General features: G+C 40.0%; 1 protein-coding gene across 1 annotated transcript; it reads right to left on the bottom strand.

Moving 5' to 3' along the window:
• Positions 1 to 342: 342 nt before the first annotated feature.
• LOC139467095 (phosphonopyruvate decarboxylase-like) lies at positions 343 to 26,343 on the bottom strand. Its single transcript, XM_071248812.1, has 11 exons — positions 26,092 to 26,343; positions 17,341 to 17,427; positions 15,254 to 15,392; positions 13,189 to 13,319; positions 11,339 to 11,498; positions 9,859 to 9,914; positions 8,196 to 8,302; positions 6,895 to 7,005; positions 5,365 to 5,470; positions 4,547 to 4,747; positions 343 to 3,283 (listed from the first exon to the last, which is right to left on the bottom strand). Exons 2-11 carry the CDS (start codon positions 17,371 to 17,373, stop codon positions 3,104 to 3,106), a joined length of 1,224 nt encoding a protein of 407 aa, XP_071104913.1. The 5' UTR covers positions 17,374 to 17,427; positions 26,092 to 26,343; the 3' UTR covers positions 343 to 3,103.
• Positions 26,344 to 26,745: the final 402 nt, after the last annotated feature.

Raw genomic sequence — 26,745 nt, 5'->3', positions numbered from 1 at the left:
CCTCGATTAATCAGTGTCAACTCAGTTTATTGCCTATTACAGTGATTGACCGATTGGACTATCATTCTACATGTTCTAGGTACGATGTATTTACAGCAATCAAAACAAACAAAGCTTGTCAGTGTAGATAATCTTCATTGTGTTACAACTGCAGACAGAAATTGCTCAGTCCTAACTGTTGATCATGTCCGGTCAAAATTTAAGAATGTCCGGACAATACTTTTTAAAATGTCCGGACAGAAAAAATTTAAATGTCCGGTAAGCAATATTTTAAACCGGACATTTGAGATTCCCAATCGGACATGTCCGGCGCATATGACGGTTTCCGGACCCCTGATTAATACTATTATTATTATTATGGACATTCAAGCAGAGCTACAGATAAGCAGCGTATTTGCGTAAAAAATATCCCCCAAAAATATCCAAAAAACACATGCATTAAATGAAAAACTCAAATGTATAAAAACAGCACTCGTAAATATCCAATGAAGCTTTTTCAGCATGCGTACAAAGGTGCTTGTTTCCGAATAACAATTACAAGCTAATTTACTTCCCGAGTCAAGCCCATCTATTTAGAAAAGTTATATACATCTAAAACATTATTTCCTTTTTTTCAATTCTTAAAATCTTCACTCATTTTGGAAAAAAACCAATAGAGTGATGAATAGATGAGTGAAAAAATATTGGTAGCCCAATAACCCATTAAACATAGAAACCAAAAGTAAAAACTCACTTGCTCAACATCTGGAGCGCTGTTCATGTTTTGGCCTTGTTTGTTAACTGTTAACACTAATCATAAAAATTTCAATAAAATCAACAAAAAATGAACAGAATTATGCTGCTTATACATTATGAACACACACCATATTAAAAATACTATAAGGCTGAAAGGGCATCAACAGTTAGGTCTCAGGCAAGTTCTTTAAAGACACTGGTGTCGGATCTGGTGTGTCTTATTTAAAGTCAAAACATACATCATAATTTATATTATTTTTGGACCTAAACCAGATCATGTTGTTGATCACCAGGAATCAAGATTATTTTTCTCAATTTTATCATCAGTGATTAATATTGCATTCAAAAGCTTCATGTCAATAAGGCACAGGAGATGCGGAAGAGAAAGGCACTGGAGTCTGAAGGGAGACTAGAGCACTGCAATTTGCATGCTGCATAAAATTCAGTGCTGAATGTTCATGGGATAAGGTAGCCTTCTTAGACACGTGGGTCATTTTTTACCACACATCAAAGATGAAACTTGACCTATACTGCAAGCTAACATACACACACTCTTCTCTGGTATACACGGCCTTGTCACATCCAGGTCAAGTGATGGTCAATTCCTACGACTTAAAGGATATGCAGTTCACGATCGCAGTATGAATTCCACAGCTACAATCTGGTCAAGTACTACCCTAGGAAAGGCTATCCTAAGAAACACCCAAAGAATAACAAACTTAGAGCAAACACAAAGAGAGAACGCTCTTCTTAACAAACAAAAAGACACTTTCTGAAAACACTAAACCAGTTATCACAGATTAAAACCCTCCTGCAGTCAAGGTCAGCTCCAAAACTTGGCGCCTACCTAAAAGGTCAGATGCCTGCACAAAAATGGTTAAAGACCCTCACATCACAGCATACAGGAAAAGACAAACACTAAGTGACATTCTTAGGATGGGACCATTACATACCCACAACCAAACAAGAAACTAGCGGTCAAACTGGCATTGATGTAGATCACAACTGCCAAAAACAAGTCTGCAAAACAGCCCTCTAAGTTTGTATTTTGCTAAGGAGCCAAGCGGCTCTTAACATGAATATTCTAGGAGCCAAACCTAAGTTTTTAGGAGCCAATAGATATCTCAAAACAGATATTGTCGCCAATTATGTTTACTCTTAGTCTCAGGTAGCCCAGTGGTAAGCAGTAGATAAATTTACCATATTCGACGTAATAAGCGCCCCGCTCTATTAAGCGCCCGTGGCTGTATTTGCTAATATATTGGCTAGTGAACAATCCCAATTAGCACCCTTTCCAATTGATCAATGAACACAAGACTTATTTATTTGTGAATACTATCTAATCCTGGCACTATCTAATCCTGGTGCTATCTAATCCTGGCACTATCTAATCCTGGCACTATCTAATCCTGGCGCTATCTAATCCTGGCGCTATCTAATCCTGGCACTATCTAATCCTGCCATTATCTAATCCTGGCGCTATCTAATCCTGGCGCTATCTAATCCCGGCACTATCTATACCTGGCGTTCCTAAACCTGTTCTAACAGTAATATGATCTAAAACCTCTGATATAAAATAAATAACTATAATCAAGGTAATTCTGCCTGATCTATTCAATTATTATCAATCTACAGTGGTGAAGAAATAACAATAATAATGCAGATATGAAATTAAATTAAAATTAAAATTAAAAAAGATTGATTTAAAAGAATAATAAATGGATAAATATGTGTGTGAAAAAGAAATGCAATCAAACAATTGTTTTTTCCTACCTTTTGACATCTTTTTGGCAGGTTTGTCCCAAAGAAAAAGTCAAAGCTGATTATGATAAATAAGTTCAACACACCTCCCAGTAAACCCCACTTTGTCCTCCAGTGAAATAATTATAATCATCATGGGCATACAGTAATAATAACTATATATCCATGTGTTATGGGTTTTTGGACACTTAAAAAACAATCGTAGTTTCTCGCAAACTACAAGAACAACTGTAAAACATGTTACTCACTCATAAAAGACAACTTTATCTTAAAAACAGGCCATCTTCTGAGTACTTACAAGATCTGTGTAATAGCACGACTAATCGCGATAAACATGGCCGTCTGAAAACGTATGATGTCCGAAAACCAATGATCCAATGATATATTATTTATATGTAAATGTACTACTCAAAATACGTTAAAGAACACCGATTTATTTCATATGACTATAGTTTATCTGTCACATGACATCTATAATCATGTAAAAAATCAGATGTTCTTTAACTTCTATTTAGTTGTGTATACTAAGCTCAAACAGAACACAACAGCACTAAACAACAACACTAAACAACAGCACTAAACAACAGCACTAGACAACAGCAGATCGTCAAGCAGACCCAAGGTATTTCATAAAATCAGACTTGTTTTCTATGGGAGTTCGAGTTGGTCGACCCAGGTTGCTCCGAGAGCCCACGGACAGTTTAATCTCCATCAGAACTGGCCCCTCGGTGTCCAACAGCTGCCTAGTACCTGTAACCAGTTCCTCTGCAGTCTCGGCTATCAGAGTCTGAAGAAGAGGTGAAACAACGATGTGGTCGAGGTGCAGCCGTAAACTTAAAAGAGAAACTTTATGTGTGTTAAGTGAGAATGTCAGTCAGTAACCACCTTCCTATACCCACAGGCTAGAGCTATACCACCAAGTGAGAATGTCACTCAGTAACCACCTTCCTATACCCACAGTTTAGAGCTATACCACCAAGTGAGAATTTCAGTCAGTAACCCACCTTCCTATACCCACAGTTTAGAGCTATACCACCAAGTGAAAATGTCACTCAGTAACCACCTTCCTATACCCACAGGTTAGAGCTATACCACCAAGTGAGAATGTCAGTCAGTAGCCCACCTTCCTATACCCACAGTTTAGAGCTATACCACCAAGTGAGAATGTCAGTCAGTAACCCACCTTCCTATACCAACAGGATAGAGCTATACCACCAAGTGAGAATGTCAGTCAGTAACCACCTTCCTATACCCACAGTTTAGAGCTATACCACCAAGTGAGAATGTCAGTCAGTAACCCACCTTCCTATACCCACAGTTTAGAGCTATACCACCAAGTGAAAATGTCACTCAGTAACCACCTTCCTATACCCACAGGTTAGAGCTATACCACCAAGTGAGAATGTCAGTCAGTAGCCCACCTTCCTATACCCACAGTTTAGAGCTATACCACCAAGTGAGAATGTCAGTCAGTAACCCACCTTCCTATACCCACAGGTTAGAGCTATACCACCAAGTGAGAATGTCAGTCAGTAACCCACCTTCCTATACCCACAGGCTAGAGCTATACCACCAAGTGAGAATGTCAGTCAGTAACCACCTTCCTATACCCACAGGCTAGAGCTATACCACCAAGTGAGAATGTCAGTCAGTAACCACCTTCCTATACCCACAGGCTGGAGCTATACTACCAAGTGAGAATGTCATTAACCACCTTCCTATACCCTCAGGCTAGAGCTATACCACCAAGTGAGAATGTCAGTCAGTAACCCACCTTCCTATACCAACAGGCTAGAGCTATACCACCAAGTGAGAATGTCAGTCAGTAGCCCACCTTCCTATACCCACAGTTTAGAGCTATACCACCAAGTGAGAATGTCAGTCAGTAACCACCTTCCTATACCAACAGGCTAGAGCTATACCACCAAGTAAGAATGTCAGTCAGTAACCCACCTTCCTATACCAACAGGCTAGAGCTATACCACCAAGTGAGAATGTCACTCAGTAACCCACCTTCCTATAACACCAAGTGAGAATGTTAGTAACCCACCTTCCTATACCCACAGGCTAGAGCTATACCACCAAATGAGAATGTCTCATGATGGCTTGCTTCTGTAGGTTGGCCTCCGACAGAGTCATGACATCCATTGTTGAAGATAATATGTTTGAAGTTTGAGGGCGCCCTTTGACCTACAGTTGCCATGGCACTAAGATGCATAAGAGCTGCGCCGTCACCATCTAGACACACAACCTTTAGTGAAAGCAGGAAAGAATGTGTAAGTAAAACATTTCATACAACATCACAATACTTTCTTGTTTGTTTGTTGTTTAACGCCACACTAATTTTTCAATATTTCAGCTACATGACGGCGGTTTGAAAATAAATCAAGTAATTCAAGTGATTGACATCATGAGCATCAATCCACACCATTGGGATAAGATGATATGCATCAACCAAGGGGAATATTTTACTGACTGCTAAGTGTATATCTGACACGGAAGTATTTTTGTTTGTTTGTTGTTTAACGCCACACTCTGCAATATTCCAGGTAAATGACGGCAGTCTGTAAATAATCAAGTCTGGACCAGACAATCCAGTGATTGACATCATGAGCATCGATCCATGCAGTTGGGATCGATGAGATGCATCAAACCAAGTCAGTGAGCCTGACCATCAAATCCTGTTAGTTGCCTCTGACGACAAGCATAGTCGCCTTTTATGGCAAGCATAGGTTGCTGAACACCTATTCTACCCCAAATCGTCATGGGCCCTGACTTGGAAGTATTTCACTGAGGAGTCAATGTGTTTTACAGATAGGGGACTTACGGACTACTGAAGCAGACAGCTCATGCAAGCAATGTACCAACCTTCCTGTCCAGCTGGTGTTTAGCGATACCCAGTGCTATAGAAGACGCATGACCCATTGACCCCACAGTGAGGAACTCCTTCTCATGACCTTCACCTTTGGATTCTCTGAGAAGAAACATTGAACAAAATTGTTTGCATCAGAAAAGTGACCTAAATCAAGCAGACTGTTATCAGTGGTTGATAGCATGAGACAACCAAAGTCTTCAGGGTTCAACGACCCGCTCTGTCAGTACAGTATTATATTATCCGCATGTTCAAGATCGAGTTAAAGACAACTGTGCTTAATGCCACACTCAGCAATATTCCAGCAATATGGCGGAGGTCTATAAATAATTGAGTCTAGACCTGACAATCCATATATATATATCATGAGCATCAATCCAAGCAATTAGGATGTATCAAATGACATGTATCAACCTAGTCAGCGAGCCTGACCACCCGATCCTGTTAGTCGCATCTTACGACAAGCATCGTTATCTTTTACGACAAGTATGGGTTGCTGAAGACCTTTTCTACCCGGGATCTTCATGGGTGTAAAGACAATCTGTACTTCATGCACTCTACAGCTTTCTAAAGCAACAACTTTGGATGACGTGATGTTTCTTGAAATATGCCAGCCATGTGACAGCAGCCTGTAGATAATCGAATCAGGACCAGACAATCCAGTGATTGACATCATCAGCCCCGATCCCCACAATTAGGGTACAATGACACGCATTAAACCAACTCACAGATCCTGACTACCTAATCCATTCAGGTCACATCTTCCCGAGGCAAGGGAGTTAACTGACTATAAAAGTCCAGTTTCCACCCTTGCCAAACTCGGCTGGAATTTCTGGTGTCGATCACAGCGCCACCAGTGGTTATTACGAGTTGTGTTCATTCTATGCCTCTCCTACTGACCAATCAGATTCCACCTCTTGTTTCATTTACATTTGCTTCAAACAAAATGGCAACGCCCAGTCAAGACAATCTGATCAATAATCAATATCCATAGTGTGATAAAACGTACATCAAATCATGTGAGCACATTGATTAACAACCTGAAAAGATTTGGAAAATATCTGTTGAGCCTGAGTTGGCAGTTTACGAACCGGACTTCAATTTCGTCATACGATTTTGATTGGACTATGCACAGACTTTTGAGTCCAGCCAAAATATAACCAGGCTAGTTCAGCAAGGGTGGAAACTGGACTTTCAAAGTCAGGTAACTCCCTTGACTCAGGAAGATGTTCAGGTCACTGCTTATGACCAGCATAGGTTGCTGTGGACCAAGTTTAACCTGAACCCCACGGCAGGTCATCGTTTAACAATGTCAAAACAGTAATGACATCAAAGCATATCATTGATGGCATCACCATCCTTTCAGCAATATACTTGCATTAATAGAAGTCTCCATCAGTGCGGCTCATCATGAAGTTAGGATAAGAAAAAGATTATTACAATCTGATCAAAATCCATGCGTTTTGGCACTTGACTTGCAAAATCAGTATGACACCAAGACCAGTGTAAGAATCTGTTAACAACACCTGTATTCAAACAGTTCCCGAGACAGCTTCCCTGTGGTCGCAACGATGATGTCTGACTCTTCTAGTGCATCTACAACAGTTTTCAAGGCCTCTTCTCTCAGTAGGGGGAAGCTGAAACATCAAAATATAACATAACAGATGGGAAGACGTGGATTACTTTCAGTGTAACGGTGGGGCAGAGGTAGCTTATACTGTGACAGTAACTGAAGGTAAGAAATTAACTAGTAGGTAGTTAATGGAGGTAGCTTACTTCGCCTGTAACGGAGGTAGCTTACTTTGGGTGTAATAGAGGTAGCTTACTTTGCCTGTAACGGAGGTAGCTTACTTTGCCTGTTACGGAGGTAGCTTACTTTGGGTGTAATAGAGGTAGCTTACTTTGCCTGTAACGGAGGTAGCTTACTTTGCCTGTAACGGAGGTAGTATTTTTTTCCTGTAACGGAGGTAGCTTACTTTACCTATAACAGAGGTAGCTTACTTTTGCCTGTAACAGAGGTAGCTTACTTTGCCTGTAGCGGAGGTAATATATTTTTTCTGTAACAGAGGTAGCATACTTTTCCTGTAATAGAGGTAGCTTACTTTGCCTGTAACAGAGGTAGTATATTTTTCCTGTAACAGAGGTAGCTTACTTTGCCTGTAACGGAGGTAGATTACTTTGCCTGTAACGAAGGTAGCTTACTTTGCCTGTAATAGAGGTAGCTTACTTTGCCTGTAACGAAGGTAGCTTACTTTGCCTGTAATAGAGGTAGCTTACTTTGCCTGTAACGAAGATAGCTTACTTTGCCTGTAACGAAGATAGCTTACTTTGCCTGTAATGGTGGTTGCTTACTTTGCCTGTAACGGAGGTAGTATATTTTTCCTGTAACGGAGGTAGCTTACTTTGCCTGTAACGGAGGTAGATTACTTTGCCTGTAACGAAGGTAGCTTACTTTGCCTGTAATAGAGGTAGCTTACTTTGCCTGTAATAGAGGTAGCTTACTTTGCCTGTGACGGAGGTAGCTTACTTTGCCTGTAATGGTGGTTGCTTACTTTGCCTGTAACGGAGGTAGCTTACTTTGCCTGTAACGGAGGTAGTTTACTTTGCCTGTAACGGTGGTAGCTTACTTTGCCTGTAACGAAGGTAGCTTACTTTGCCTGTAACGAAGGTAGCTTACTTTGCCTGTAACGGAGATAGCTTACTTTGCCTGTAACGGAGATAGCTTACTTTGCCTGTAACGGAGGTAGCTTACTTTGCCTGTAACGGTGGTTGCTTACTTTGCCTGTAACAGAGGTAGCTTACTTTGCCTGTAACGGAGGTAGCTTACTTTGCCTGTAACGGAGGCTGCTTAAACTCTGAAAATGTAGATGCTTCCACCAGTATACTGAAAGGGGACTTCTTCGTCTTGAAATGTTGGTCAGCTTCTTGTACAACCTGAAAATAAACATTATTAGTAGAAGCGTTGCATCTTAAAATTTAGCAAAGAGGAATTACTTACATACAAAGAAAGTTTTAGATATATCTTTTACAATACAAGGTCAGATTCCCATGGTTTTAATATATTTTCTATCTTTTGGAAAACAAGTAACAAAATGAGGCACATAAATATTACCATAACATGTCTGAAAAGGTTAAGTCAACAGAAATCAGACAAGATTTTGTGACAAGAATCAGTCAACATGTTCTATGTGACTCATCTACTGTTTGCAGAGCTCCATGGCAGCATGGGACACATCAGTAATGCTCTCCATAAGGAACAAAACAGAGCTGTAAGGAGCTTCTTGGAAAACATGAAACAATGTTTGTTTGTTGTTTAACGCCGCAATCAGCAATATTCCAGCTGTATGTCGGCGGTCTGTAAATAATCAAGTCTGGACCAGATAATCCAGTGATTGACATCATGAGCACCGATCTACGCACTTGGGATACGATGACATGCGTCAACCAAGTCAGCGAGTCTGATCAACCGATCCCATTAGTCACCTCTTAAGAAAGCATGGGTCGCAGAAGACCTATTCTAACCTGGACCTTCAAGCTTTTAACATTTAACATTACTTATAACCCCTCCAGTGAGGTCATCCCCTTTCAGGGATGAGAATGGATATTTTCCTTTCCAGCTGAAACTTCTTTGCAATGGAGTGTGGTCTATAATTTGGAGGTGTTTAGGGGGGGGGGGGGAAGCCATCAGATTTTAACCAATTTGTGGTCACTAAAATTTGCAGAAATTTGCAGATCCACGGAAGATTCCCACCCCCGTAATTTTCTCCAGTCGGGTTAATTCTTATAAACAGGGATATTATAATATCCCCGGGATATCTGCTACATTAAGTTACAATATCACTGGGATTTTATATAATATCCCAGGATTTTAAATAATATCCTGGAGATTTTATTAATACAACTTCCGTTACATTGTAACATATTCATGTTTATCAATAGAAATTGAGTTTGCATTGCATCACAATGTAATGGAATTTAAAATCAAATGACAAATGTTTTCTTTGTAATCACAAGGAAAACATTTGTCATTGGATTTTACATTTCATCACATTGTGTTTAATCACAAGGGACCCGTGAAGATTTGGGGTAGAAAAGGTCTTCAGCAACCCATGCTTGCCATAAAAGGCGACTAAGCCTGTCGTAAGAGGCGACTAACGGGATCAGGTGGTCAGGCTCGCTGACTTGGTTGAAGCATGTCACTGATCCCAATTGCATGGATCGATGCTCATGATATCAATCACTGAATTGTCTGGTCCAGACTTGATTATTTACAGGCCGCCGTCATATAGCTGGAATGTTGCTGAGTGTGGTGTTAAACAACAAACGAAACAACCAACTTGAATTTTTATGATAAAACATTGTTATCATGACGTCATTTCTGAAGACTTGAACATGGGCTCGTAACAGGTGACGTCATAAACAGAACGCTTAATACAAGGAATACGGTAGTTTAACAGACGATACATTTAGTCCTCTATGTGAATAGATACCATTTTGGCAGCTGTTTCATCCCTCGGCAATATTCTACACGGAATGTCCATCAATTCTGTAACAAAAATGACTCTCGATATCAATTTGGTAAGCTTCATCAATTTTTGTAAAAAAAATCAATGAATAAGAGGGTGACATATGTTGTTTCATAGGTATAACTTACAGTATTTCTCCACATTGAACTCGGGGTGACAATTGGTCTGGAAATCACTATTGCGATAACTACCGTATATGACCGCGGATAAGCCGACCCTGTAGATAAGCCGAGGTGTTAACTTGACCATTGAAATACGAAAGAAAATGATATGACCTGCAGATAAGCCGAACCAGGAGGTGAAAGGCAAAAAACACTGAGAAGTCAGACTGCAAGAAATGTGCCGGTACTCGCAGATATTCAAAAATATAAGATGAAAAACATTGTAATTATATTGAAAAAGTCATTATTATTTCTAATAAAGATTTAACAAACCAGTCATCCACTTTCATAATGTGGGAACTGTTTTCTTTTAATCTCATAATGATCGTTATATGTTGCCATCAACAACGAAGCGCCATTTTGTGAATCGGTGTATATAGAATTATGAACCCATGAGAAAATATATCAGCTAGAGCGAAGACTCGCAGTTTGAATTCAGCATCGTAAGCATGGCGTATTCGTTTCAAACTCATGATGAGAATGTCAGTCAGTAAAAATATACCAACTTTTATACCCCCTTTATACCACTATTGTATGTTAATCCAATTGAATTAAATAAACTATGAACACATTAAATGACCATCACTTACTAACAGGCTTCTCCAGTTTATTAATATAATCTCTCGAAAACAAAGGAATTAAACCCCTACTCCTAACACGATCCCTAAGCACCAACAACTTGAAAATGTTTGTGTAAACAACATGGCAACACCAATCGGCCCGTTATTATCAGTGCTCATTTCCTTGTGTACCGTGCTGCTTTTTCAACTGATATTGAAAGAAACTATTGCGATAAATATCAACAGTTTTTTCAGTGTATCATTTTACATGGATTTTACAGTTGAATTAAACCTTGGTACTGAAGTTTCCTTTGAATGAGATAACCATGACAACAAATAAAAAGTAAAGTTTGAGATATGACTGATTTGTTTTTTTCTTTACCCTAATAATTTAAGAAAAAGAAACTTCCACATTAGCGTGTGTAAATTACTACCACTCATGATCAAAAGAAAAACAAATTTGAACAGCATTGCATGTATTTTATTAATATGGTAAATACAATCGAGACTATCAATATTCCTGACTGAAATCGATACTATTGATCGGAAACTGATTTAACAATCGATTTATTGACTTTAAGTGCTTACCAATAGCAATATATCAACATTTTGATTTATCGTGACACCTCTACGCTGAACCTAACTGTCAATCTGTTACTGGTTTCATAAAGCAGATATACAATTTTGTTGCACCAAACATATTATCTGGTTGGTATTACTCACTGAGCATATCTGGAGTTATCTGCCCTTGAGCAAAGTGCTGAGGTTCGTCCTTGACCCCTGGCTGCCCTCGCCATCCAATCAGAAGGAGCAGTGGAATACTGTAAACTTTTGGAGATGTCAGTGACATCAAGGGGTTCACAGTATTGCCCAGACCTGAGTTCTACAGGAAACAAAATATTATTACCTTATTATTTTCAATTAAGGCTAAGAATTGTTCTGAATAGAAACATACTGTTCCATTTCCAGGGATGTATCATGGATTCCAAACGTAGTGCTTTTCCAGGCAAATTGGGAAAGATCATTATTTAGTTCCAAGTTGGGATTTTTTTAATATTTCTTTTTTTCCTTTATTTGAATTTTAACAATGCGTTTACTGCAATAATTTTAAACTAAGCATGGAAGCCCCTACCTCTACTTGTTCTGTTATCAGAGAAAGAAATAACAATACATAAAAGAAAGACATCATATGATAATTATCCATATGTATTTCCATATCATAAATATCAAATATTAGGAATAAAAAATATGTATATTGCTTGCCAAAGGCTTGCATAATACAATTTTATACCAAATATAATGCCACTTACTCAACAAAAGAAAGGTGAATACTAAACATGTTGGTTCATATATGAAGAATTACTAAAGTTCAACAATTGTTTGTTTATTTGTTTGTTTGTTTGTTTGTTTGTTGCTTAACGCCGCACTCAGCAATATTCCAGCTATATGACACCAGTCTGTAAATAATCAAGTCTGGACCAGACAATCCAGTGATTGATAACATGAGCATCGATGGGATACAACGCAGTTGGGATACGATGACATGTATCAACCAAGTCAGCAAGCCTGACCACCCAATCCCATTAGTTGCCTCTTACGACATGCATGGGTTTCTGACGAGCAATTCCAACCCGGATCTTCACAGGTCAGCAATGAAAATTCAAACACATCAAACAGAGTGGGCTTATCTTCAAACTCCACTTAAGTAGATATATTTTAATTCATTGATGGTATGACATATAACATATATGACCAACTGGATTTCAAAATGACATTCACTGAACAATCTGTAGTTAATGCAGTACCCAAATATTAAAGTAGCACACAGAATTAATACCCTGGATCAGCCATAATAAATATGACAATTTGTTTTAGTCATATCATTCATTAATATTTATGTTGCATAATTAACAAGCATGAAATACTCTTGTCCCCTGTCAATACCGCCATTTTCAGTCTAAGTCAAAAAGTCATTGCCATGAAAACTCGAAAAATAGTTTTTTCTAAAATCTCAAACTATGAAAAGGCACTGGTTCGCCACCAGGACCTATCTATGTCCCAGTTTGGTTGAGATATCTCTCATGGTTTTTGAGCTCCGGAAATGAGTGAGTGAATAAGGTTTTACGCCGCTTTATCTATATTCCAGCAATATCACGGCGGGGGACACCAGAAATGGGCTTCACACATTGTACCCATGTCGGGAATCGAACCCGGGTCTTCAGCGACGAGCGAACTCTTTAACCACTAGGCTACCTGACCGCCCTTCTCTGGAAATGAAATGTGACGGACGGATGAAGGATGGACAGACAGCACCCATTTCTATATCCCCCTTCTACTTCGCGGAGGGGGATAATAATGGAATAACAGGACTAGAATTGTTTGGGAACAACAGAATATATGAGAACCACCGCTGTATGTTTGTTTTCGACATGCATCAATCTCACTTATAGCGTTTCAGAATCATAGAACTTTGGGACACTGTATTTTTTTTCAAGTCAAAGATGGCAACTTGAATTATCACAAACATCGAACATTGTATTGTCAATGAGGAAATATATATCCACTCTACCCACCTGTAGGTAAACAAGCCCCGGGTGCCCAGTAGCTAAATGATAGCCAGCAGCCAAACCTACTGCGTTGCCCTCGTTAGCTGCGATCACATGATCTGTTTCTGGTACATTGACCTGAACATAAGCGCAGTAGTCTGAAACAGAACAAACAATAGGGGTAGATGCATGGGTGATCAGAGTAAGGATGGGTGATCAGAGTAAGGATGGGTGATCGGAGTAAGGATGGTGATTAGAGTAAGGATGGGTGATCAGAGTAAGGATGATGATTAGAGTAAGGATGGGTGATCAGAGTAAGGATGGGTGATCAGAGGAAGGATGGGTGATCAGAGTAAGGATGGTGATTAGAGTAAGGATGGGTGATCAGAGGAAGGATGGGTGATCAGAGTAAGGATGGTGATCAGAGTAAGGATGGGTGATCGGAGTAAGGATGGGTGATCAGAGTAAGGATGGGTGATCGGAGTAAGGATGGGTGATCAGAGTAAGGATGGGTGATCGGAGTAAGGATGGTGATCAGAGTAAGGATGGTGATTAGAGTAAGGATGGGTGATCAGAGAAGGATGGGTGATCAGAGTAAGGATGGGTGATCGGAGTAAGGATGGTGATCAGAGGAAGGATGGGTGATCAGACGTAGGATGGGTGATCAGGCGAGGTGAGGGGAAATGGGGTTTAACGTCGCGTCTCATGGGTGATCAGACATAGGATGGGTGATCAGGCGAGGTGAGGGGAAATGGGGTTTAACGTCGCGTCTCATGGGTGATCAGAGGTAGGATGGGTGATCAGGGGAGGTGAGGGGAAATGGGGTTTAACGTCGCGTCTCATGGGTGATCAGAGGTAGGATGGGTGATCAGAGGTAGGATGGGTGATCAGAGTAAGGATGGGTGATCAGAGTAAGGATGGTGATCAGAGTAAGGATGGGTGATCAGAGGAGGATGGGTGATCAGAGTAAGAATTGGTGATCAGAGTAAGGATGAGTGATCTGGCGAGGTGAGGGGAATGGGGTTTAACGTCGCGTCTCATGGATGATCAGAGTATGCATGGGTGATCAGAGCCAGGATGGGTGATCAGAGCCAGGATGGGTGATCAGAGCATGGATGGGTGATCAGAGCATGGATGGGTGATCAGAGTAAGGACGAAGATCTGAGTAAGGATGGTGATCAGAGTAAGGAATGGTGATCAGAGTAAGGACGAAGATCAGAGTTAAGATGGTAGCCTTCCTCTTGTGGCATAAAACCTGACGCTGGCACATAAAACCACATGTACTCCTCATGATACTGCTACCACGTAACATACTACCACAACATGACAATTTTTTCCTTTCAATTTCGGAATTGTTACTGACATTTGCTTCAAACTTGGGGCCGAATATCGGCCTCTGAGCAAATCTTCATAAATCTATGTAATATGACCTTCAGATAAGATAACATATGTCAGCATCTGAGGTATTTTTAACATATTATCATATTCCAATAAATTGTACGACAGTACAATCAACTTCTTGTTCCAGCCTCAGGCTCGAAATAACATCCTTACTATTAATTATTTATTGTCAAACATTTGGCTGTGCAGCCTGGGCAATATTTCAACAATTACTTTGTAACTTTGCTACTCTTATAAAAACACATCCAAAGTAGGTTCTTCAACGAATACACTATGAGGCGAATACAATTTGAGATGGTTTGTTAATTATCAATTTATTACACATTTATATACTTTGCTTATCCAGATAGCAGTATCTGTTAAAATGCGACAATGACCAGTGACTACAATACTGTCAAATTAAACATAAAAGAGTGTTGTCTTTGATGAAATCTACACACATATAATATGATCTTATGGATATTTTAACGGTCAGGGTATGTAAATGCACATGACTGTATATTCATTAATATTCGATTCAAGTGACCACAAATAACAAATTCAATTCATGAATGGATACGGTTTGATTCACCGAATATGCGAGTGACTCAAAACAGCCCTAATCCAAAGTACATGTAATGAAAAGGTGAAAGAAAGGTGAAAACTGCCACATGGAAATAAAAACTAACCATACTGTCATCACAGAACTTACCACTGAGCAAGGAGTCGGGGACCCCAGTGAAGAAGTTCACGCCAATGTCAGTGACGCACTGATGGAAAAAGGCAGGACTCAACTTCATCTGTCTTGCATCACTGGACATCCTGCGTAATGCAAAGCTGCAGACTCTTCGCTGGAATTCATTTAGAATAACAAATAATTCATACACACTGGAGTTATCCCCCTTTTCAAAAAGATGGTCGTCTTAATATTGTCCCTTCTACTGGAGTGAGTGAGTGAGTGAGTGAGAGTGAGTTTTGGTTTAACGCCGCTTTTAACAGTATTCCAGTTATATCACGGCCCGTCAGTTTAATGTGGGAGGAAAGCCCAAAGTGATGCAGGTCTCGAACGTTTACCACTTCGGTGAAACCCACGAGCACGGGTACGGTGCTGACAAAACCAGGATTCGAACCCACAATCATAGGTTTCTGGCATGCACAGAATCACAGCGCCTTAGACGACTGGGCCACCCGTGCCCCCTCCTTCTACTGGACAGAGAAAGGGACAAGACAAGTACAAGACTCAGTATTTTTCATATTGTATCCTCTACCAGACACAATAATGTTAATGTTGTCTCCCACTTCTAGGCACAGTACTTTTGGTTTTGTCCCTTGTACAAGACATAGTATTTGGGGTATTGTTCCCTCTACAAGACACAATATTTTTGGTATTTTCCCTAGTACAAGACACAGTATTTTGGGTACTATCACATCTACAAGACTATATAGGGGAGAGGAGACCTTGGATTTGAAATTGTCCAGGAAATAATTACACTTCAGACTGCTGACCAAAAAATTTGGTATTTTATTTTTTTTATTTAGGTTTATAGATTTAATAAAAAAAACAATATATGCTCTTCATATAACCCCAGAATATCAAAAGGTCGCTCCCTAAACAAAACATGTAAACAATAAAAGAGCAAATAGTGCAACAAGGCTCTGTAGCTCACCTGTACTTTAAAGAAATATTGTTATGATGCTTCCACCTTATGGAGACAACAATCAACAGTGAGTGAGTGAATATTGTTTTGCTGGCTTTTAGCAATATTCCAACAATATCACGGCGGGGGACACCAGAAATGGGCTTCACACATTGTATCCATGTGGGGAATTGAACCCGGATCTTCGGCATGATGAGCGAACACTTTAACCACTAGGCTACCCCACCGCCCCACAATCAACATAATTGGTGCAATTATTTAGAAACTTAGTGCCACTGTACTGTAAGTAAATAATGTCAAAAATTTCAGACACTTAACAAATGTTGCTGACAGCAATGACAGTCAAACATTTTCAAACATATTAGGTCTAAAAACCAAAAAAGGCTGGTGAGATGGCAATGTTCAAAATCAGATTTGAACCTCAATTATCATTATTGGTGGCAAGTTTTAGTTTCACCAGCTAATGCATTTTGAGATATTTTAGGAGCATGGTCAAAGTGTAAAGGCAAAATAAATGTCAAAATGCAAACTATCCTGTTGAGCCCATGGCTAACAATACATACTCCAAATTTCATTAAATTCGAACAGAAATGGCTCAGTAAAAGCCATGAGAAGTTCCAGCTTTCAGTGTTGTTTCATAGACGTTTACCGCTTTGAAGAAACCCAGGCCTAGAAATATTATCAGGAATCGAACCCACAATCATAGTTTTCTGGTTTGCCCAAGGGATATAACTCTGCACAGCAAATTGTGGCACCTGAGATGACTATTTTGAAAAAAATAATACCCATGCTTAAAATTGGATAAGAATTCTGTGAGGAATTTATAGAGTGGGTGAGTGAGAGGATGAGTATGCCACTTTAACAATATTCCAGCAATATCATGCAGGGGGGGCACCAGAAATGGACTTCACACATTGTACCCATGTGGGGAATCAAACCTGGGCTCTTGGCATGATGAGCGAACGCATTAACCACAAGGCTAATCGATTGCCCTCCATTTTTGTAAGAAGGAGATGTAAGTCCACATGAATCAATCAGAAGTGTTCAAATGAATGAGAACCAGACTCTTCTCCTCCCCCCCTCCCCCTCCTGCCTCCTTCCCTCTGGATACTGGAGATACTGGAGATACAGAGATGCTTACCATCACAGGATGCGTGAATATATGCCTTGTCATCGAAAATGTTGGTACCACACTGCACACTGATATTTCTTCCTGAAGCTATGTTACCTGTTTGAATGAATGAGTGAGTGAGTGAATAAGTGAATGAAGGAAGGAATCAGTGATTAGGGAACAAACTATAAATGTGCACAATTAGTCAAAGCGATTTCAACGAACGAACGAAATTGAAATGTGTTTTCCTAAAAGGTCTCAAAATAGTGCCATAAACATAAGTTTGAGAGAATTTAAGAGTATGGTCAGTGAGTGAGTGAGTGAGTATGGTTTTACGCCGCTTTAAGCAATATTCCAGCAATATCACGGCGGGGGACACCAGAAATGGGCTTCACACATTGTACCAATGTCGGGAATCGAACCCGGGTCTTCGGCGTGACGAGCAAACGCTTATACCACTAGGCTACCTGACCGCCCCTTAAGAGTATGGTCAAAACATATTGAGCCGCACTAGAATTATTAGTATTGACTACAGATGTACCAAATGTAATGGCCATAAATAGGTTTATCAATACGACTGTCATGGCAACCATATTAGAAATTGAATTTGACCAACATTCGGTGGAACAAGCATTTGAAGTTTCAGCTTCATTAATTGGTCCAGTGGTGTCTGAGGAAAAGATGTTTCCAACAGATGACACACCACGGACAACGGACATGCAGGACACGACATAAGTTCAGGTGAGCTAAGAATGCATAACATGCTCATTCTGACAGATGACATGACTTCCAGTTTCGAGGAACACATGCTGACAAGCTCAAACCAGAAAGTCCCATGCCAATAGCTACATTAAAAATAGGGTGTACTTCTGGTGAGTGAGTGAGTAAGGTTTTACGCCGCTTTAAGTTTTAGAAATATTCTTGCAATATCAGAGTGGAGGAAACCAGAAATGGGCATCACACATTTTTACCCATGGAGGGAAATCAAACAGGGGCCTTGGCATGACAAACGAGCGCTTTGGCCACTATAGGCTACGCCAGCGACCAGGGTGCACTTTTGGTTTAACATGTGAAATAACATTGCTTCTGGCTGGGAAAACACAAGCCAATGGTCAGTCCCATGTTTCCAACTATTTAAGTATCGAAGTTTTATGCAACTATGTTTGGATGACCTTGACCATGTGTCAGTGACCTTGACACATGGCAGGTGTTGATGACAGCGTGTGCTTGTATGACCTGGGTGATGACTGACAATGAATGCATGGATATCAATGGTGGTGTTCAACTGTTCAAGCTGCGATGTCAAAATACAAACAAACAAAAAACACCCATATTTGTCTAAGACCAGTTTGTTTGTTTGTTTGTTTTGTTTGCTTGTGTGTTGTCTAAAATCAGGGTTAGAAACTAAAAGTTTTTGTCCAGTAGTCCTTATAATGATAACATATAGCAAAACCCTTAAAATGGGCCAATTTCTTCTAGTCCTTAGGATACCTTTACTATTGGGCAGTTTGGTAAGGACTATAGGACTAGTGCCAATTTCTAACGCTCAAAATGCACTCAGCATTATTCCAGCTGTATTACCATGGCCTGTAACTAATCAAGTCTGGACCAGATAATCCAATGATTGACATCATAGCATTAATCAATGCATTTGGGATACGATGACATGCATCAACCAAGTCAGTAGGGCTGGGACGATACACCTGATCCGATATGTATCGCGATACTTGCATGTACTTCAGCAAACATTTAAATAAAATTATACACAGCTTTTTGTCACTTATTTTATTTGTTGTCTCCTTAAAATGTAAGGAATGGTTGCATATCAACAAACAAGAGAAAACTGATCTGTGATCACCATATATTTTCACTTCTGATTAGTGTTTGTTTGGTGTAACAGTTATTAAAGCAATCATCTCAGGTAAGAATCCATATTTTTTACTCAGTGAGCGACTGTGGTTGCTACTTGTATTGGGAAGTTAAAACAACACGATCCCTCGATGCACCGGTGTATTGTCCCAACACTATAGTGAGTGAGTGAGTATGGTTTTATGCTGCTTTTAGCACACATTGTACCCATGTCGGGAATCGAACCTGGGTCTTCTGCTTGACGAGCAAACGCTACCCAACTGCCCCCATTTTGTTTGAAGCATGGAGAGAGAGGGAGGAGAGAGAGACAGAAGGAGAGGGAGACAGAAGGAGAGGGAAAGGGAGAGAGAGTGGGGGGGGAGAGAGAGAGAGAGGGAGAGATGGTGAGGGAGAGAGAGAGAGGGGGAGAGGGAGACAGAAGGAGAGTGAAAGGGAGAGAGCAAGAGAGGAGGAGACGGAGACAGGAGAGGGAAAGGTGAGAGCGAGAGAAGGGGAGGGTAGGGAGAGAGAGGAAGGAGAGTGAGAGAGTGAGGAGAGAGAGAGATAGGGAGGAGAGAGAGAGATAGGGAGAGAGAGAGAGAGAGAGGAGAGAGATAGGGAGGAGAGAGATAGGGAGAGAGAGAGATAGGGAGAGAGAGAGAGAGAGAGAGAGAGAGAGAGAGAGATAGGGAGGAGAGAGAGAGGGAGGAGAGAGATAGGGAGGAGAGAGAGAGATAGGGAGAGAGAGAGATAGGGAGAGAGAGAGAGAGAGAGAGAGAGAGAGAGGAGTGGGAGACAGAAGGAGAGGGAAAGGGATAGAGCGAGAGAGGAGTGGGAGACAGAAGGACGGGGAAAGGGATAGAGCGAGAGAGGAGTGGGAGACAGAAGGAGAGGGAAAGGGATAGAGCGAGAGAGGAGTGGGAGACAGAAGGACAGGGAAAGGGATAGAGCGAGAGAGGAGTGGGAGACAGAAGGACAGGGAAAGGGATAGAGCGAGAGAGGAGTGGGAGACAGAAGGACAGGGAAAGGGATAGAGCGAGAGAGGAGTGGGAGACAGAAGGACAGGGAAAGGGATAGAGCGAGAGAGGAGTGGGAGACAGAAGGACAGGGAAAGGGATAGAGCGAGAGAGGAGTGGGAGACAGAAGGACAGGGAAAGGGATAGAGCGAGAGAGGAGTGGGAGACAGAAGGACAGGGAAAGGGATAGAGCGAGAGAGGAGTGGGAGACAGAAGGACAGGGAAAGGGATAGAGCGAGAGAGGAGTGGGAGACAGAAGGACAGGGAAAGGTGAGAGAGAGGTGGGGGAGAAGGAGAGGGAGAGTGGCTCCCAAAATTAATTACATTTTTAAATAACTCAGGGTTTACACTGACATGATGTTTTTCCCCATCTCAAAAAACACTATCAGCTGATCACCGCCAGCACGTAACACCATTATCAGGCTTTCTGGTTATAAAATCTGGACTTTAAATTAATCTATTTTTTCAATTTTATTCAAAATTCCATATTGTTTACATTAATTTTGGCAAAATCATGTGTGAAGTGATCGGTAGATCTCACAACTCACCATAATTGACAGCAACCACAGTCAGATTACTGCTTTTGATGCTTGAAACGAACTATAGTTGTCAGAGAATGGATACATCTATCATAAATGCCATATTTTGACTTGTTTAAAGTCATATTTGTGGCAATGTGACAGTAACATGTCAACATTACGTTTTCACAATAAAAATACATGTAGGACGGGAAGTCCCTACGGTGATTGGTCTAATTGGTCCATTCGTAAAAATATCCTGCTAATAGCAATCGACTGTACCAAAGTGTTATGCTTATGATTCTTATAATTATAAATGTATATAGTAAAAGCCGCAACTAAAATAACACGATTTTGAAATACATTCTTCCTGATAAAATAATAATTTCAGATACAGTTTGTTCCGACCATTGTATCAAACTTCTTTGATGGTGTATCGTTGGGTACTTTTTGACTGAATCACCAGTAGATTGTTGCGAGAACGTGTGCACAGAAGATTGTTTAGTTTACGAGAAAACACACACGGTAATCTTAACCTCTGCATAAAAAACAATGCCTTGGAAAGCAGGAAATATAATTTTAATGGTAAATCATCATGTGTAGTGAAGTTTTATATCAAATTTCATATTTTTATCGACCAAGTTTGTTATACCTTTTCATTCACCTGAATTCGTGGATATATCTTTGATGTGTTTCATAGCCAACAACACTCGATACATACATAGGGATGCAGAATCAATGTGCCTGTTTGAGACTGATGTTGACCAAATTTTAAAATGTCCGTTTTGCATTATTTCAAATCAGACATTTTGCAGTCACAATTGGACAAGTCCGGCACACAGATCGATTTCCGGGTCCCTGGTTAGCAGTCATCTTGATGCCAATTAGCTTTCAACCAAATGCGCACAGGTCAAGCACTTAATACTATTTAAGAATGCTTGATGCTAAACTTTGAGTCACATCTGACAGTCTTCACAGTCTGTCTACCACAACCTATAACACATTTATACATACATTGTAACTACACTGCCTCTGTTATTTCCAAACCCTAGAAATCACACAAACTGTCTTGCATCTTCCAGAGGTAAAGGTGGGGTGAAATTGGGTTTAACGTCACGTCTAAGATTATTCCACTTATATAGCGACGTGCATGCACGTGTGTGTGTTTGGATGCTTGTACTAGTCCTGACTGATGCCGATTTATGTGGTAGCTCACTGAGATACCATGCCGCAGTTTAACATGAATACCCCACTCAGACAAAGTATACTGACTCCGAGCCGACCAGTTCTTGTTTTAGCCCCTTAATGCCGAGCACCAGACAGGGTAACAACAAGTTCCATCTTTTAACATCTTTTGGTGTGAGTGAGTGAGGTTTTACGCTGTTTTTAGCAATATTCCAGCGATATCACGGCGGTGGACACCAGAAATGGGCTTCACACGCTTTAACCACTAGGCTACCCGACCGCCCCCTTTTGGTATGACGCGATCGGGGATCAAACCCCGGACCTTTCGCTCTCTGGGCGGACGCTCTACCACTAGACCACAGAGGCGGTCTTCCAGAGGTAAAGGAGTTAACTGACTATTAAAGTCCAGTTTCCACCCTCTTTCTGTAATGTAATGTTATTCATATCACTGAGGACCAATATAGAGGTAGAGGCTTTAATGCTTAATTTAACATTATTGCATTAAACGCATTGTTAAAATTCAATCAAAGGAAAATAAGAAATTTTAAAAAATCCCAATTTGGAACAAAATAATGATTTTTTCCCAGTTTGCCTGGAAGAGCACTTAGTTTGGAATCCAAGATAATTCCCCGGGAAATGGAACAGTATATTTCTTTTCAGAACAATTCTTAGCCTTAATTGAAAATAACAAGGTAATAATATTTTGTTTCCTGTAGAACTCAGGTCTGGGCAATACTGTGAACCCCTTGATGCCACCGACATCTCGAAAAGTTTACAGTATTCCACTGCTCCTTCTGATTGGATGGAGAGGACAGCCAGGGGTCAAGGACGAACCTCAGCACTCTGCTCAAGGGCAGATAACTCCAGATATGCTCAGTGAGTTACCCTAATCATAAAAAATTGAAATTATGTTTGGCGTGACAGTATTGGTTTTCTCTGCTTTATGAAACCAGTGACAGATTGACAGTTAGATTCAATTGATATTTTGCAGAAATAATGTCCACATATGTCACCCACTTTTTCATTGATTTTTACGACACACTTTGATATAGCTTACAAAATTGATGTCAAGAATATTTCTAGTACAGAATAATTAATGGACATTCCGTGTAGAATATTGCCAAGGGATGAAACAGCTGCCAAAACGGTATCTAGTCAACTGGAGGACTAACTGTAGCCACAGTTAAACTACCGTATTCCTCGTACTAAGCATGCAGCTCCAATTACCTACACCTGACTAACTTCTAGACAAGTCTGTAAGTAATCCTTTTGAGCGCCCCAACTAAGACTGAAACTCCACATCACAGTTCACATTGTCTTGAGACTTTTTCAGGAAAACAGCACTCCAGATTTATATTATTGCCTGGCAACTATTTTCGAAACAGGTTTCGTGTCATTGACGTTTGAATTAGGTTTGATCACTATCTCTGAAAACAAAATAAATTAAGGAGTTATGTTGTGGCTGGACTAACGAGTAATGCATTGTCAAAATCGGTTAACAAAATTGACATCTGGTTTGTAAACTGTGCAGATTTCAGTCGATCGCAGGATCTGCAAAGCATGTGTGCTAGGGCTAAGACGGGTAACTTGGGTACTCGGTTCGGGCGCGTCCTGAGTAGGACCCGGGTACCCACAGGACTACCCGGACCCATGGTTAGTCATGTGATATATTGTTTAATGACAAAAACTCACTATAGCTCAGTGGTTACACTACAAGTCGCTAATGTTCGCATAAAGATAAAGCTTGTGTCAATTCAGTGTACGCATAATCTAATCATTTGATACATGTCTCATGGTAGTTATTGCATGTGTTACTACTTACATCATCATGCCACTGATGTGGTCGATACACACTACAAACGAGCCCATAATAATAAATACCGTATTCGACGTAATAAGCGCCCTGCTCTAATAAGCGCCCACGGCGATATTTGCTAATACATTGGCTAGTGAACAATCCCAATTAGCACCCCTTCTGATTGATCAATGTACACAACACTTATTTATCCGCGTATAATACGCACTCGTGTGTTATATGCATTCTTAATTATGGGTTATTAAATTCTGGAAAAATGTATCTGTCGCAAATGAACATTTCAGTGTGTCAGCATAAACCACTAAATTTAACTTTCACCTCACCTTTTTCCACCAAAATAATATTCTAATAAGAGCCCCTTATTTCTAATTTTGAGAGCGCCCTGGGCGCTTATTACGTCGAATACGGTAAATGCTAAATTTTGGCCATATGGTAATCTTCCATTTAGATCTATACCTACGACTTATCAGTTAGGAGCGTATGAAACATAAAATAAATTGAGCTGTCCAGTCATTCTAGATTTCAAAGGTACTGAAATCGGTGTAATATATCTATATATGCACAGAATTTATCATTATTGCAAATGCTAGAAAAGTAATGAAAAGGATGACCATATTAACACACCTCTGTAATTATCAATAATAGAAATTGGCACTAATCCTTTAGTCCTTACCAAACCACTAAACAGTTAAGGCAGGATAAGGATCAGTCATTTTTATGGGTTTTGATATGTACCGAGTCACAATATGGCATTTATGATATATGTATCCATTCTGTCAACTAAAGTTTATTTCAAGGCGTCAATAGGGGTAATCTGACCGTGGTTGCAGTTAATATCGGTGAGTTGTGCGATCTTCAGATCGCTTCACACACAATTTCGTCGAAATGAATTTAAACAATATTAAAAGGAATTTTGAATAAAATTAATAAAATAAGTTACAAACATAAGCCAAGATAAACAAAGAACAATTTTTATAGCCAGACAGTGTAATTACGTGATTAATTTGCCTAGTTCAGTATGGATTTGTTGACATGGTATTTCCGGTGTTAAGCGCTCACGGTAATGTCTTTCCATGGGGGAAAAAACATCAAAACTCATTAATTCGAGTATAATGCGCACCCCCTTCTACACAGCTGTGTTTTTTGGAAAAAAGGTGCGCACTTTACTCAAGAAAATACGGTACTCAACAACAAAAGTTCCTGTGACACCAATATTTTAGTATATTTTTCAAACAAGTAAAGTTGTGCTCCAGCAGATGTGGACAGATATCCCACAGGATTTTGTGCGACGCCTTGTCAATTCCATAAGACAAAGATGTGTTGCTAGCATCGCAACCAGAAGTGGACAAACATGCTACTGATTTGTAAATTGACATTTTGGCATGTTCATGTTTTTTATGAAATCACGCATTTTCTGAAGTCAGTATGGCAAATTAAACCATTTGAACACTTACAGGAGTCTTTTATCTGATGCAAACTGAAATTGTTTCAGATTTGGTAAAAAACATAACTTTGCATTAAATATTATTCAATGTCACAGGAACTTTCGTTGTTCAGTATATATATGTTAAGGTGAGTGAATGAGTGAGTGAGTTCGGTTAAAGGCCGCTTTTAACAGTATTCCAGTTAAATCACGGTGTGTCAGCTTAACGTGGGAGGAAAGCCCGAAATCATGCAGGTCTCAGACGTTTACCACTTTAGTGAAACCCACGAGGATGGGTATGGTGCTGACAAACCTAGAACTGTAAACCGGGATTGAACCCACAATCATAGGTTTATGGCGTGCCCAAGTGACGCAACTCTGCACAGCGAATCGCGGCACCTTAGATGACTGGGCCACCCGTGCCCCTATCATTATAAGGACTGGTGGGCTAATGTCAGTTTCTATCAATGATTGTTTTCATAGTTAATTGAATGCTTCTTTATTTGAACACCCATGTAATATACATGTGCAAACACCAGCTGACACATGACAGAACAGCATCACCCATTTCAACACTGGAAATTTATATTTTCCAAATATCATCAATCTCACAGCCTTGCTGTAACTGACAGGGTTCAATCCCAATGTGCCTACATCCCGATTTGCCTACAGATATTCTGTAGGCACATTGGGAACTCAGTTTTATTTCTATTTAGGTAAATGGACTGGACCCCAAGTGCATATCAGTTTTTTGCTAAGATAAGCATAGGCACACTGAGAAGACACCGCTGATAGAGTAATGCCGGTCATATAACGAAGCTAGGATCTAGGCCTATATGATATTATGTACCCCTACCTTCGTATTTTTGTCGACTCATATTATTTATAAGCAATCATCGGATTATTTTCAACATGATTTAACGTTTTTCGCACACTAATTTGATTTTTAAGAAGGTAAAAGTGTATGACGCTTACCTATGGTGGCGAACAGGGAAGTGCACGTGTTGCCGCTGAAATCTATGCACACCGCTGAAATCTATGACACCGCTATGTGAATGACAGGTCAAATATCAACACACTTGCCACGCCCTCATAGCCGGTTCCAACTGTAAACCACAAAGCTATCTAAACAAATGCATATTGAATCCTGTACTATTTTTATCAGCAAATCTAACCTAAAGTAATCAATATATGCGCATACATTGTTAAGCTAGTCATTCATAATAAACAATCTATGTAGCACATGTTCCGATCAAAGAAGGTAGGTAACTCTATGCATCCCAATTGAATACCGCTAGAAAACCCATTCACTCGATCTTTTCAGTGTTCTATGTTCTTCAGTGTTTCATGAAAATCATCGAAGTTCCGTTTAGCATAACATGGTTATTATTTTATATATACTGATAATGATTATCATCTACACAGTTCGAATGAACATGTAATACTGATAATAGCCTATATAGTTTCTGGATATAACAGGTTTTGTATCGACACGAGTGATTGCCCAAGCGAATAATTCTGCATATCAAATATACCTAAACTGCAGTAGAAGTCACTTCTTGAAGAAGGATATTTAAGACTTTCACTTTGTGCGAGTTTGCCCTAACTCTATAAAGGTTCACATTCCAA

Source organism: Haliotis cracherodii, unplaced genomic scaffold (genome assembly GCF_022045235.1).
Source record: "Haliotis cracherodii isolate W230 unplaced genomic scaffold, xgHalCrac1.p SCAF_19, whole genome shotgun sequence".
Classification (NCBI taxonomy): domain Eukaryota; kingdom Metazoa; phylum Mollusca; class Gastropoda; order Lepetellida; family Haliotidae; genus Haliotis; species Haliotis cracherodii.
Note: the sequence above shows the minus strand (reverse complement) of the source record. Positions and strands in the feature narration are given on the sequence as shown.

Excerpts from the sequence above, each read along its gene's own strand:
- LOC139467095 (XM_071248812.1), bottom strand. The coding sequence starts at position 17,373 with ATGACAAGGCATATATTCACGCATCCTGTGATG. Across the intron at positions 8,303-9,858 it reads ATGAAACAGCTGCCAAAATG|GTTGTACAAGAAGCTGACCA; the intron begins GTATCTATTCAC and ends GTTTATTTTCAG. Across the intron at positions 4,748-5,364 it reads AACACCAGCTGGACAGGAAG|GTTGTGTGTCTAGATGGTGA; the intron begins GTTGGTACATTG and ends CTTTCACTAAAG.